General features: G+C 54.8%; 2 protein-coding genes across 2 annotated transcripts in view; one reads left to right on the top strand and one right to left on the bottom strand.

The window, feature by feature from the left end:
- Nucleotides 1-1,476: 1,476 nt before the first annotated feature.
- Nucleotides 1,477-3,805, top strand: CDK5R1 (cyclin dependent kinase 5 regulatory subunit 1). Its single transcript, XM_063179085.1, has one exon. The coding sequence runs from the start codon at nt 1,515-1,517 to the stop codon at nt 2,406-2,408; it is 894 nt and encodes a 297-aa protein (XP_063035155.1). The 5' UTR covers nt 1,477-1,514; the 3' UTR covers nt 2,409-3,805.
- A 449-nt stretch (nt 3,806-4,254) lies between these two features.
- Nucleotides 4,255-13,149, bottom strand: part of MYO1D (myosin ID) — a 175,058-nt gene continuing 166,163 nt past the window's right edge. The window contains exon 22 of the mRNA XM_063179083.1: nt 4,255-6,274. Coding sequence (XP_063035153.1) covers nt 6,118-6,274 — 157 coding nt within the window. The 3' untranslated portion in view covers nt 4,255-6,117. The remainder of the gene's footprint in view (nt 6,275-13,149) is intronic.

The following is a 13,149-nucleotide window of genomic DNA, read 5'->3' as shown; positions in this document are numbered from 1 at the left end:
GGCTGTCACTGTCCCCGTGGTTTTGGGAGGAGAGAGCCTGGACCACTCCCCCAAAACCGGCTCCCACAGTGGCTTAAAATGTGCTCTGATGGTCAGGCAGGTTTTTGGGACAGTTCTGTCCTCACGGGAGATTTTTTTTTTTTTTTTTTTTTTTTTTTTGAGATTTCCCTGCTGCGGGAATGCCATTGTCAGCCGCGGGTCCAGGCCAGGGCATAAATAGGTGTAAATGAATATAAATTAATTTGGGTCATTGGCGCCGGACCGGGACGCGCCCGAGCTTCCCTCGGTGCTGGGCTCCGCTCTCCGCAGCCGGAGCGGCCTCTGAGCGTCGCTGCAGGTCACGGAGAGCCCGGCGGGGCCGCGGCTGCCGGTGCCTCCCGCCAGAGCCGGCGCTGCTCCGGTACCGGCGGGAATGGGATCCCGGTGCCAGTGGGAATGGGATCCACGGTGGGAATGGGATCCTGGTCACAGTGAAAATGGGATCCCGGTACCACAGTGGGAATGGGATCCCTGTCAAAGTGGGAATGGGATCTCGGTACCACAGTGGGAATGGGATCCCTGTCAAAGTGGGAATGGGATCTCGGTACCACAGTGGGAATGGGATCCCAGTGTCGGATCCTGGTCACAGCGGGAATGGGATTCCCGTCCGGGCAAGGGGCGCTGGGCTGGGCCGGGCAGTGGCTCCAAGCAGAGCCGTGGGACCCGGGGGGTTCGGGAGCTGCAGGCGCGTTCCCCAAACCCGGCCCGGCCTCAGAACGCGGTACCGGGCATTTCATTGCCCCGGTATCTTCGCTCCCCGGCCCGGAGCTGGGGAGGTCCCGCCGGGCGGGCAAAGAGCGGCCAGGGCAGTGCGGGGTGAGGGGCCCGGGTGCGAATCCGGGGTGCGGCTCGGGATGCCGGTGGAGAAGGGTTTTAAATCTGAATTTTAGGATTTTTAAAAAATTATTTTCGTTTCTTTTTATTCTTCTCCCCTCCTTGTCGTGCCCGGCCCCTGCCCGGGGGCTCGGGGGCTCCGCGGGCTCTGCGACCTCCGGGACCCCAACGCGGAGCGGGGCGGGGGGCGGAGCCAGGGCAGTGAGGGGCGGGGCACCCGTCATTCATAAACAGTGGGAGGCGTGGCCTGGGATGTGCGGGCGTGGCTTGGAGTGACAGGGGCGGGCACAAACCATTGAAGGCAATGAGGGGGCGGGGCTCCGCCGGCTGTCACCGTTCGGGGGCGGGGTCTGCGCAGCTGGGGGCGTGGCCGTCAGCATCCGTTGTCGCGGAGGGGGCGTGGCCTGGGCTGCCGCGGCGGGCGCACGTGTCGGCGAGGGGCGGGGCGGCGGGCGCGCGCACTGCGCCGGCGGGAGCGCGCGCGGCGCGGGGCGGGTCCGGGCGCGGCGCTGAGCGGCGGCGGCGGCGGCGGCGGCGGAGCAACGAGAGCGGGGCCGGCCGGGCCGGGCCGGGCCGGGGCCGGGGCCGGGGCCGGGGCGGGCGGCGGGGGCCCGCCGTGCGCCCGCCGGGCGGCCGGCGCCATGGGCACGGTGCTGTCGCTGTCGCCGAGCTACCGGAAGGCCCCGCTGTTCGAGGAGGGGGCGGCCACGGTGGGGCACTACACGGCGGTGCAGAACAGCAAGAACGCGAAGGAGAAGGGCCTGAAGCGGCACTCGCTGATCTCCGTGCTGCCCTGGAAGCGCATCGCCGCCGTCTCCGCCAAGAAGAAGAGCTCCAAGAAGGTGCAGCCCAACGGCGGCTACCAGAGCAACGTGACCCACCTCAATAACGAGAACCTGAAGAAATCGCTCTCCTGCGCCAACCTCGCCACCTTCGCCCCCCCGCCGCCCCCCGCCGCCGCCGCCGCCGCCCTCGCCTCGGCGCAGAAGGCGCCCCCGGCCGCGCCCGCCGCCGCCGCCGCCACCCCTCGCCGGGTCGTGGTGCAGGCGTCCACCAGCGAGCTGCTGCGCTGCCTCGGCGAGTTCCTGTGCCGCCGCTGCTACCGCCTGAAGCACCTCTCGCCCACCGACCCCGTGCTCTGGCTGCGCTCCGTGGACCGCTCGCTGCTGCTGCAGGGCTGGCAGGACCAGGGCTTCATCACGCCGGCCAACGTGGTCTTCCTCTACATGCTGTGCCGGGACGTCATCTCGGCCGAGGTGGCCAGCGACCACGAACTGCAGGCAGTGCTGCTCACCTGCCTGTACCTCTCCTACTCCTACATGGGCAACGAGATCTCGTACCCGCTGAAGCCCTTCCTGGTGGAGAGCTGTAAGGAGGCCTTCTGGGACCGCTGCCTCTCCATCATCGACCTCATGAGCCCCAAGATGCTGCAGGTCAACGCCGACCCGCACTACTTCACGCAGGTCTTCGCCGACCTCAAGAAGGAGAGCGGCTCCGAGGAGAAGGGCCGGCTGCTCATCGGCCTCGACCGGTGAGCGCCCGCCGCCCCCCGGAGCCGCTCCCGGGGGGATTTGCCCGGCGGGGAAGGGCGGGAGCCGCCGCCTCCCCATCCCGGGGGGCACACGGGGGGTTCGGCCGCCGCCGGACCGGAGCGCTGAGCCCCGGTTCCCTCCCGCGCCGCCGCTTTGCAGCCGCCGCTTTGCCCTCCCCGTGCTGCGGGCCCGGGGATGCTGCGGCTCCGCCGTGGATTGATCCCAGCGGTTCATGGATGGGGGGATGACGAGAATCCCTTCCCCAGCCGATATCCCCCGGGAGCGGAGCGGGGCTCCGCCGGTCACCGCGTCACCGAGACAGAGCCCAGGTAGGGGGGAAAAATTAAAAAAAAAAAAAAAGGAGAATAATTCCTGTAAAGGCTCCAGCGCAGGCGGCTGAACCGGCCCGGTCGGGACTCACCGGGACAGAGACGCGGGCACGGCCCGGGGACCCCCCCACCCCCCTTTCCTCCCTCATCTCCCCCTCCCCTTTATTTATTTTCTTTGAAGAGACTCGAATTCCCGAGCGGGTCCGGGTGACGGGAATCACCGCTACTGTTCATGAGATCAATGTGAAATGTCTTGTTCCCATCGTGCACTGGTCATGAGTATTGTGTAAAGGATCTACTTGAGTGTGCAAGCAAGGGGAGCCGCCACATGCTGCTATATGAATTCTTCTAGAACAAACCCAACGAACTGCAGACCTGCGGGGGGGAAAGAGAAAAAAAAAAAACCTTTCTTCTGTCATTGTTGCTTTTCCAGTGGTATTGCGCATGCAAACAGGAGCATTTTGTGTCTTCGGGATAAAAAAAAAAAAGGAAAAAACGCATAAAAAAATAATAATCAAAAGAAAAACCTTAACGAGAGATGGCTGTAAAATTACACCCATGCACAAAGACCCGCCACCACCCCGACACCGCAGTCTCGAGCCGGTATTCCCGTATCAGGCCTGGGGACTGAGACCTTCTCTTTGGGTTTTATCGTTTTCTTTTCTCCGTGTGCTCAGTTCTAGTTTAGTTCTGGTCCATCGGGCGTTAAACTGGCGAACAAGAGGGAGAAATAACGTGCCATTTATTTTTATTTTTGATTTTTCACTTGAAGCTCTTCATGGCTGTACATTGGACCCTGCTAATGATACATGTGTACGTACGTTTTTTTAGTGCAATCTCTTCTGTAGATCTTTGTTGACCAAATTGGTGGGTATTGTTACTTATTAATTTATATTTGTCTCATTTTTGTATGTATGTGTATAGTGTGTTTGTAAGTATGTGTGGTTTATAACCCGACCGACTGTGTCATGGGGCTCAGTGTGCCTGTAATTTAATCCCCTCCCCTTATTTTTATTTATTTTTGTACTGTGCTGATTAAATAAAAATGCACTGACCATCCATTACACGGCAGCGGCTCGTGGCCGAGTCTTTTCTGCGCTCGCAGCCCTTGGAGGTTGGATTTGTGTTGACGACAGAGATTTAACGCAGCCGCCGCTTTAATCGCGTTACCGGGGTCACCCCGTGGTGGGAGAGCGGCAGCGCCGAGGGGGAAAATCGGGATACTGGGATAACTGGGATAACTGGGATAACTGGGAAATCCATCCGGGCATCATCAGGAACGGGCAGTGCCACGGTGGGATGGAGCTAATTGCTTTCTTTTATTATTTATTGCAGTGAATTATGTAAACAAAATCCAGGTCCATTATAGTAGGGTTTTTTTTAATGCTCTTTTACACATAAAATATCAGCGATTTATTTAAAAAAAAAAAAAAAAAAGGTTCATTGCATTATTGCCCCTGGCTGAGAATCCAAGTTTCAATTTAGAAATAGTTAATTTATGGGAAAACCAAGAATATATATATTTTATATATTTATATATATATTTTATATATATATATATAAAACCAGAGCAGGAACAGATAATATATTTTATAAGACACATCTCATCACATACAATATTGCCATCTCATGGTAGGAGATCATTTCCCAAGCTGCAATTCCTTGCTGTCCATGCCGATTCCATCCCCCCATTCTCCTGGAGGGACAAAAGTGCTGATCCCACCCCGGGGCGGGGACGTTTGCACCGGGACCGGAGGCGAGAAGTGCAAATCCCAAGGCACAGACACGGCCGGGGGGGTCCCGGGCTTTGGCATTGGGGGTGCCCCTCCAGGGGAGCTGGTTTGGGGTCCAGGGAGGTGCTGGGAGGTTCCTGGGGTGATGCCGGGGTGCTGTGTGAGCCTGGCGGGGTCGGGGCTGTCGCTGTCACCTCCTGGCCCTGTGCTGGTGCTGGGGGTCTGGGGAAGCCCCTGCCCAAGGGGACATCCCAGAGCTGCACCCCGAGAGGGGCTGGGGGTGCTGGATGCTCCCGGGGCAGCTCCAAGGCCAGGGACAATGGGAATGGGGAGCTCTGCCATGGGGCTGCCTGTGCTCATTGATGCTCCCCATCCCTGTCTCTCCCTGGCCAGAGGGACACCAAGGCTGCAGTGACCTGTCCCGTGCCCCGTGTCCATGGCACAGCTTCAGGAAACCTTTGTGCCTGAGGAGCCTCTTCCAGGCTTTCAAATTCCCAAAATGCTCCATCAAACAACGGCTCCCCTTTGCTGGCCCCGAGGTGGGGTCACCCTCAGCACCCCCATCTCCAGGGCTGGGAATCCTGACCTGACCAGCAGTGCCAGGACAATCCCAATGTAAATCCCAATGTAAATCCCAATGTACAATCCCAATGTAAATCCCACCAGCCTGGGCTGCTCAGGAACCACAGCAGTGCCCAGCACAGTGGGAATAAACCACTGAGGAGATCCATCAACACAGAGCTCGGGGTTATCTGGGCTGGGCAGGACGAGCCCAACGCCCCAAAACCCACAGCCCACTGTGGGAGAGCCAGGAAAACTCATGGAGGGAGAGGAGCCTGGTGCTGGCAGCTGGGGCTGTGCCAGGTTCATGTTGGATAGTGCAAAGCTTGGCCCCCCAAACTCCTCCTGCTCCTGGGCTCACCCCAACGCTGGCACAGACACAAAGCCACGTGGATCATCCAAAATTCAGCAAGGCCACACGGTCCCACCTCCTCCAGGCCCTTGGAGGGGTAATTAAGGCAAAAAGAGCAATGCAGGATTAACGAATCCAGGCCTGCACTGCAAGTCCCCTGTCCAGCCAAGGTGCCTCGATGGGTTGATGAATTCCCGAGGGAAAGCAGCAGCTCTGGAGGTGTCTCCATGAACCTTGGGGGCTGCAGGAGTGTGGAGTGTGGGAGGGAGCCCTCCCTGCCCAGCCTGGCCCCGGTTCTGTGGGATCTGGCCCTACAGAAGCCGACTCCCTGAGCTGGGCATCTTTGGTTCCTCCTCTGGAGGCTGCATCAAGCTGCAAAGACTGACACAAGGGGAAGGAGCATGGAAGGGAGAAGCGGAGAGGGGCTGAGGAATCAACGCGGGAAAGGGAAGAAGGGGTGGTGGAAGTACCTAGAAACTCTTTTTTTTCAGACTGATTCCAAAGGAAGCGCTCTCCTGATGTTCCAGCCTGGTTTGTAATGTGAAGAACAAGTCACCGGCTATTTTAGGTCTTCATTCCGTGCGAATTTGGCTTTTCTAAACCCCTGAAATTGGGGTTTTCCAGACCTTGAGCTTCTTGAGGCTGCTTTAGGCACCTTTAGGTCGCTGCCGAGCATCTCCCGGTGGATCCCGGCGGGAGGAGGGCGGTCCCGGCCCCGCTCCGGGAGGGAGGAGCCGCTAATTGCCCGGCACGCAGAGCACGAAGCCCGAGCGGTGCTTGGTGAAATCCGGCTGGGGCTGGTTGATCCGGGTCTCCACGGACACGGTGCATTTCCTGCCGTGCAGGCTGCACTGCACCGGGTTGGTGACAGAGACGTGCAGGGAGCGCTTCTCCCTGGGGGACAGAGGGACACGGTCAGAGGGGATGGGATCCATGGGGTGGGGTGGGATGGGATCCATGGGGTGGGATCCATGGGAATGGATGGGATCCATGGGATGGGATGAAATCCATGGGATGTGATCTATGGAATGGGGTGGCATGGGGTGAGATCCATGGGATGGGATGGGATCCATGGGATGGGATCCATGGGATGGGATGGGATGGGACAGGACAGGATGGAGGGACGGCACAGGACAGGGTGAGATGGACAGGGGAGGCTGATGGGGTGGGACGTGAATGACACAATGTGACAATGCAGATGGGACAAGATGGGACAAGATGGGACAAGATGGGACAAGCAGGACTGGACAGGATGGGACAGGGTGGGCAGGGACAAGATGAGGCAGATGGGATGGGACAGAGCAGATGGGATGGGGTGGAACAAACAGGTTGGGATGGGATGGGATCCATGGGATGGGAACCATGGGATGGGATCCACGGGGTGGGATGGGATGGGATCCATGGGATGGGATCCATGGGATGGGATGGGATGGGAACCATGGGATGGGGTGGCCACAGATGGGATGGATGTTTTCAGGTCAGGCACATCCTGCAGCCAAGCCACAATTCTGTGTTAAGCCAGGCCTGAGCTCTGAGCCCAGCTCTGGCCTTGTGAAGCCTCCCACTCTGTACTGGGATCCTGTGGGAGGCCTCAGCTCCATGGGCAGGGCACAGACCAGGCCAAAGGGCCCAGGGGCTGCTGCCAGCTCGGGCACTGCCCCTGAATGCCCTGCAGTGACCCCTGGGCACTCCATGCCACCAGCCCTGGCACCAGCTCTGTGCCTGCAGCAGTGGCAGGGACATCCCTGGGCTGAGCTCAGGCTGAAACACAGCCTGTAACAGAGGAAGGAATCACACATGGGGTGGTGGCTGTTCCCAGTTCCCTCACAGACAGACAGGCAGACAGACAGGCAGACAGACCAAACTGGCTGGGACAAAACCCTGTCCCTGCAGCTTTTGAACCCCCTAACCCAGTTTTGGCACTAAACATGACTCCCATGAGTGATCAGGACTTTCTGTCCCCCCACATTGGTTTGTGTGGCTGTTGGGGTCACTGCCAGTGGGGACATGAGGACAGCAGGGCCAGGATGGCTGGCACGAATGTCCCCCTTTGCTAAAGGCCATAAAGGCCCCTGCTCCAAATCCCAAATAAAATCCTTGTGCCATAAGCAGAGAAATCATAAATCATGGAATCATTCAGGTGGGAAAAACCCTCTGGGATCACCAAGCCCAACTGTTCCCCCAAGGCCACCACTGATCCGTGTCCCCAAGTGCCACCTCCACGTGCCCTGGCAGCTGTGTCAGTGCTCACCAGCCCTTTCCATGAAGAAAGGGAAGCACCCAGCAATGCCATGGCCCCACTGATGGCCCAGCTCCAGCCACGATCCCTTGGGACCAGCCAAGAACCCCCAGATATCCCCCAGGAGAGGAAAATCCTGCAGCAGATCCATCCCCACGAGCCACCACCAGCGGGAAGAGTTATCCAGGGACTTGGCTTTTGGGAATTCTCTCCTGTGGCCTCACCCACACTTCAAATTCCCACATTTCCAGCATTTTTTGTATAATGCTGAGTGGTTTAGAATGGTTGACATTGACTCTGCTGCCTCTCTGGATGCTCCAGGGGGATGTGCTGGGATGCCATTCCCTGTGTTTGGCTCCCAGACCCCAGGTCCTGCCTTGTTTGAGCTATTCCAGCATTTCCAGTGCCACAGCCCAGGTCCTCTGTGCAGTTTTTACTCCATTTCCATGAACAGACTCTTCAGGTGGTGTCACATCCCTTAAGCTGCAGTTCCCAAATTCAGCTTTTCACCACTTCCATAACAATGCCTGGCTGGTGGAAGGGGCTGGCAGGGCCCAGCACACAAAGCCCTCATGTATTTAATGTTCTTACAGGTATTTAATGTTATTTACTCCTGCCTGGCTGAGCTGAGGCTGCAATCCCAGCTTAGGCTGCTATTTTTGCTGTGTCTTAGAGGAGTGAGCTGCACACCCAGAGGAGCCTCTCAGAGGCTTCTTGGGAAAAGCTCCAGCACCAAGTGTCCCTAACAGGGATAAGGGTGGAGGATTTTTCCTGTCCCATAGCAAGTTCAGAGGACCTGGGGAGAGGAACCTGTTCCAGATTGCAATGCAAGATGTTTTCCATCACCATCTGTATGGCAGATTACCTTTGTCAAGTGGTTATCTTTGCCTTATCTCTCTCTTTGAGTGACCACATTACACCTCCCTCGGGAGGGGACATTGCTGATAACAGCTATTGAATGTCCCTGCATGACTGATAAGAACTGTAACATCCCATTGGGAGATGTGAGCCCAGAGGGAGGAGCCAAGCATTGCTACCCCGATATAATCCAGAGGTTCTGAGACACCAGCACGGCTTTCTGCACTGGATTCCCCAGAGGAACAGCAGCTGCCTCTCCTTCCACTGGATCTTCAGAGGCAGAATCCATCCTTCTCTGCAGATCCCCCTGCTCCAAGAGAACCACCCCTGACACTGTAGGAGGGCTGAGCCACAATTCCAATGGCACTGCCACCAACACCCTGACCCACAGGGTGTCAGGCTGGGTTCTGACTCTGTCAGTGTTGTTCTGGTGTACTGCATTGTTTATTTTATCCTTTTATTTATTTTTCTTTTCCCTATTAAAGTACTGTTATTTCCTGCTCCCATATTTTTTCCTGAGAGCCCCTTAATTTAAAATTTATAGCAATTCAGAGGGGTGGGGAGGGTTTACATTCTCCTTTTCAGGGGAGGCTCCTGCCTTCCTTAGCAGACTCCTGGCTTTCCAAACCAAGACAGAGCCTCAATAATCTGAATTCTGACCCCAAGCAGGACCTGGGAATCTGGAGCTCCTGCTGCCCTGTGGCTGTGGGACCTGCAGGAAGCTGCATCAGGCTGGGTCTCAGCTCCTGCTGGGATGAGGAGAATCAGCTGAACACAGATCTGAGTGAAGCCAACGCTGTCCTGGCATGGAGGGATCTGGAGAAGATGCTCTGATTCTTCCCATGTATGACAATCCCATTAAATTAATATTTCCCTGCTCCTCTCTCATGCCCAGATCCCACCTTGCCAAAGCTCACTCATCACCTGCTGCTTTTCTCCATGTCAGGGTTCAGCCTTAAAGCTTCATCTGGGGGAGCAGGGCAGCTCCTGGATGAAGCAATCCCCAGGGATCTGTGAGGGCTCAGGGCTGACAAACCCTCCTTGGTGTCCCTGCTGGGGCCACCAGCCCTGCCACCAGCCCCAGCTGGACCTGCTGCACCTCGGGGCTCTTGGCCACTGCTCCAGAGCTTGGGCTGAGGCCAGGGAGGGGCAGGAAAAGGAAATTCCCTCTGGTTTCCAGCCCAGCCTGGCCCCTGGAGCAGCAGTGGCACAGCCCAGGTTTGCTCTGGGCCCCAAGGGAGGGAACAGCTGCTGCAGCAGCTGGGAAAGCAGAGCCAGACCTCCCCATCCATCACTGCTTGGATGGGAGCTGCTCCCTGAGCTCCTGCTGAATTTACATCCCAAAGGGAGGGGCTGGGATGGAGATGCAGCAGAACAACCCTGGATGACAACAAAGTCTCATAGACCAGGGCAACTCACAACAGAAATACCCTTTGGAGATCAGTGACGCTCAGCAGGACCCTGAGGGCAGCAAAGGCACAGACAAGCCCCACTTCCAATCAAACCTGAGCTGGAAAAGGAGTTTTGATGGCATAAACCTGTCCCACCACCTTTTGGGGACTTTGACAAGGAGGGACAGGACACAGAGAATGGCTCCCACTGCCAGAGGGCAGGGATGGATGGGAGATTGGGAATGAGGAATTGTGCCCTGGCACAGGGTGCCCAGAGCAGCTGGGGCTGCCCCTGGATCCCTGGCAGTGCCCAAGGCCAGGTTGGACACTGGGACACCCTGGGACAGTGGGAGGTGTCCCTGCCATGGCAGGGGTGGGACTGGATGGGATTTGAGGTCCCTCCCCACCCAAACCCCTCAGGGATCCCCTGTGGCACTGCTGGGGCTGAGTCCAGCCCTGGCTCCTCCCCAAGCCCTGATGAAGTCAAGTCCATCAGGACAAAGGGATGGATGTGATGGTGCTGCTGCTCCTGGGCTCCTCCTGGGCAACAACCCCACCCCAAGGGACAGCAGGGTGTGGGTGCTGAGCACTGCAGAGAAGGGACCCAGCCCCAGCACCCCTGAGGCTGCTGGAAGGATGGAACAGGGAAAGAGATTCTGGGGGAAGTCAGGATCCAGCACTGCTCCTACCCTGCAGGGATGAGGGAGCCACGTGGGAATGTCTGCATGGGATGAAGCACAGTGATTTCTGTTCATAATAAACACCAAGGGGTTTATTTTATTATTACATTATATAATATAATACGTATAATAATATATATCTAATATATAATATAATATAATATAATATAATATAATATAATATAATATAATATAATATAATATAATATAATATAATATATTACAATATATAACATTATAGAATTATATTATTTATTCTTATATAAGAAACACCAAGGTATATTATATTATATTATATTATATTATATTATATTATATTATATTATATTATATTATATTATATTATATTATATTATATTACATTACATTACATTACATTACATTACATTACATTACATTACATTACATTATATTATATTACATTACATTACATTACATTACATTACATTATATTATATTATATTATATTATATTATATTATATTATATTATATTATATTATATTATATTATATTATATTATATTATATTATATTATATTAATTATATTCTATTCTAATTATATGTATAATATGATATATATGATATATATGATATATTTAATGTATATTATATATTATATAATATATAATGTTATTATATTATATAATTATATTATTTATTATTCTATAAGAAACACCAAGGTGTTGGTGCTTTCTACAAAATCAGCTCTTCACACAACACAGGGAATATTTTAGGGTGGAAACAGCCTCTCCTACAGCTGAGCAGTACCAGCCACAGCTGCTGAGCCCAGGCTGGGGCTGCTCTTTGCCTTTTCCTGGCCCAGTGAACCCTGCAGGACTGGGGCAATTCTCCTCCTCCCCATCTCCCCTTGATCTCCTGGCTCACAGGAGGAGGCAAAAGCTGTGCTGGGAGCCCCATGCGAGCAGGGAGACACATCCCATGTGTGTGGGACACATCCCATGTGTGTGGGACACCTCCCATGTGTGTGGGACATCCCATGTGTGTGAGACACATCCCATGTGAGCAGGGAGACACATTCCATGTGTGTGGGACACATCTCATGTGAGCAGGGACACACATCCCATGTGTGTGGGACACCTCCCATGTGTGTGGGACACATCCCATGTGTGTGGGACATACAACCCAGAGCCAGAGCAGCCCCTGAGCCACTGCAGGAGCTGAGCAGGCACTGGGGGAATGCTGGCAAAAGGGAAAGGAGCAGGGAAAGGAGGGCTCTGAGTGGAAGCAGATCACTGGCCCATGAAATGTGAGAGTTCTGAGTGAGCATTTCATCCAGCACCTCGGGGGAAACACAAGGCAAGTGGCACAGAAATGGCCACAGACATCTGTGAGAGCTGCACAGAGCACAGAGACAGCACCAGCACGTGGTGGGAAGGGAATGGGGAAGGGAAGGAGAGCAGAAAGATCAGAGGCAGTTTTGGTGAGGACAAGACGTGTAAGGCTGAGAAATTGAACAAGTGTATTGTTAAATAAATGTAAATACAGGAGATGCCAGCTTGGATGCGGCTTGGAGCAACATGGGGTAGTGGGAAGTGGAAAGGGGATGAACTGGATGGGCTTTGAGGTCCCTTCCAGCCCAAACCATTCCATGATTCCACAATCAAAAACAAGCCCAGATGAGCTGGAATGCCCTGGGAGGAGCTACAGGATGAGAACACAGCAAAGAGTCATTGATGAGACATTCCCCAGTGGGAGCACAGCAGGATGGGGAAATGGGAACTGGGAACACAGAACCAGGGATGGGGAAATGGGAACTGGGACACAGAACCAGCCTGGGATGGGGAAATGGGAACTGGGACACAGAACCAGGGATGGGGAAATGGGAGGTGGGACACAGAACCAGCCAGGGATGGGGAAATGGGAACTGGGACACAGAACCAGCCAGGGATGGGGAAATGGGAGGTGGGAACACAGAACCAGGGATGGGGAAATGGGAACACCCCAGGGACAGCAGCACCAGAGCTGCAGCCCCATCCCTGCCAGGGCTCCAATGGAACAGGGCTTTGTGAAGCTTTCCCAGGATTTTTAAATGAGCTGCTGTCCCATGGACAGAGTGGGAAATGAGCTCTTTTCAGCAGCAGGATTTGGGTAGAGATGGCAAAGCCAGCACAGTAATTGCCTGATTTTCATGACAACAAACCAGAGGGATTTCAACCAAGTGTGCAACCAAGTGTGAAATGAGGGCTCAGCAGCAATGAACCCACTGGGATGGATTCCAAAGGGGATTGCTTTAAACCATCAAACCTTCCCAGAGTTTACAGCAAGGCCTCTCTCTGGAAAGGCAGCAGCACTGTGGGCTCACTGGTTGGTTTCCAGCTCAGGATATTCTGTGATTCTCTGGCTCCAAGGAAGGCTGCAGCTGCACACAAGATGTGAGGAATGTGAGGGGCAGGATGGAGAACAGCCCATCATGGTGACACCTCATGTCAGCCTCACCTGGATCCTGGCCTCAGCCTCTGAGAGGGCTCAGCCATGAAAAAAAAAAACATTGAAAAGGCTCCCAGATGAAGGCAGGCTGCAGAAAAGAGCCCAAAAAAGCAGCAGCTATATTCTGCATGAAGAAAAAACACAGGAAGCAG

This window comes from Melospiza melodia, chromosome 30 (genome assembly GCF_035770615.1).
Source record: "Melospiza melodia melodia isolate bMelMel2 chromosome 30, bMelMel2.pri, whole genome shotgun sequence".
In the NCBI taxonomy this organism is placed as follows: Eukaryota; Metazoa; Chordata; class Aves; order Passeriformes; family Passerellidae; genus Melospiza; species Melospiza melodia.
Note: the sequence above shows the minus strand (reverse complement) of the source record. Positions and strands in the feature narration are given on the sequence as shown.

What these genes read in the sequence shown, in the direction of transcription:
- CDK5R1 (XM_063179085.1), top strand. Translation starts at nt 1,515, where the DNA reads ATGGGCACGGTGCTGTCGCTGTCGCCGAGCTACCGGAAGGCCCCGCTG.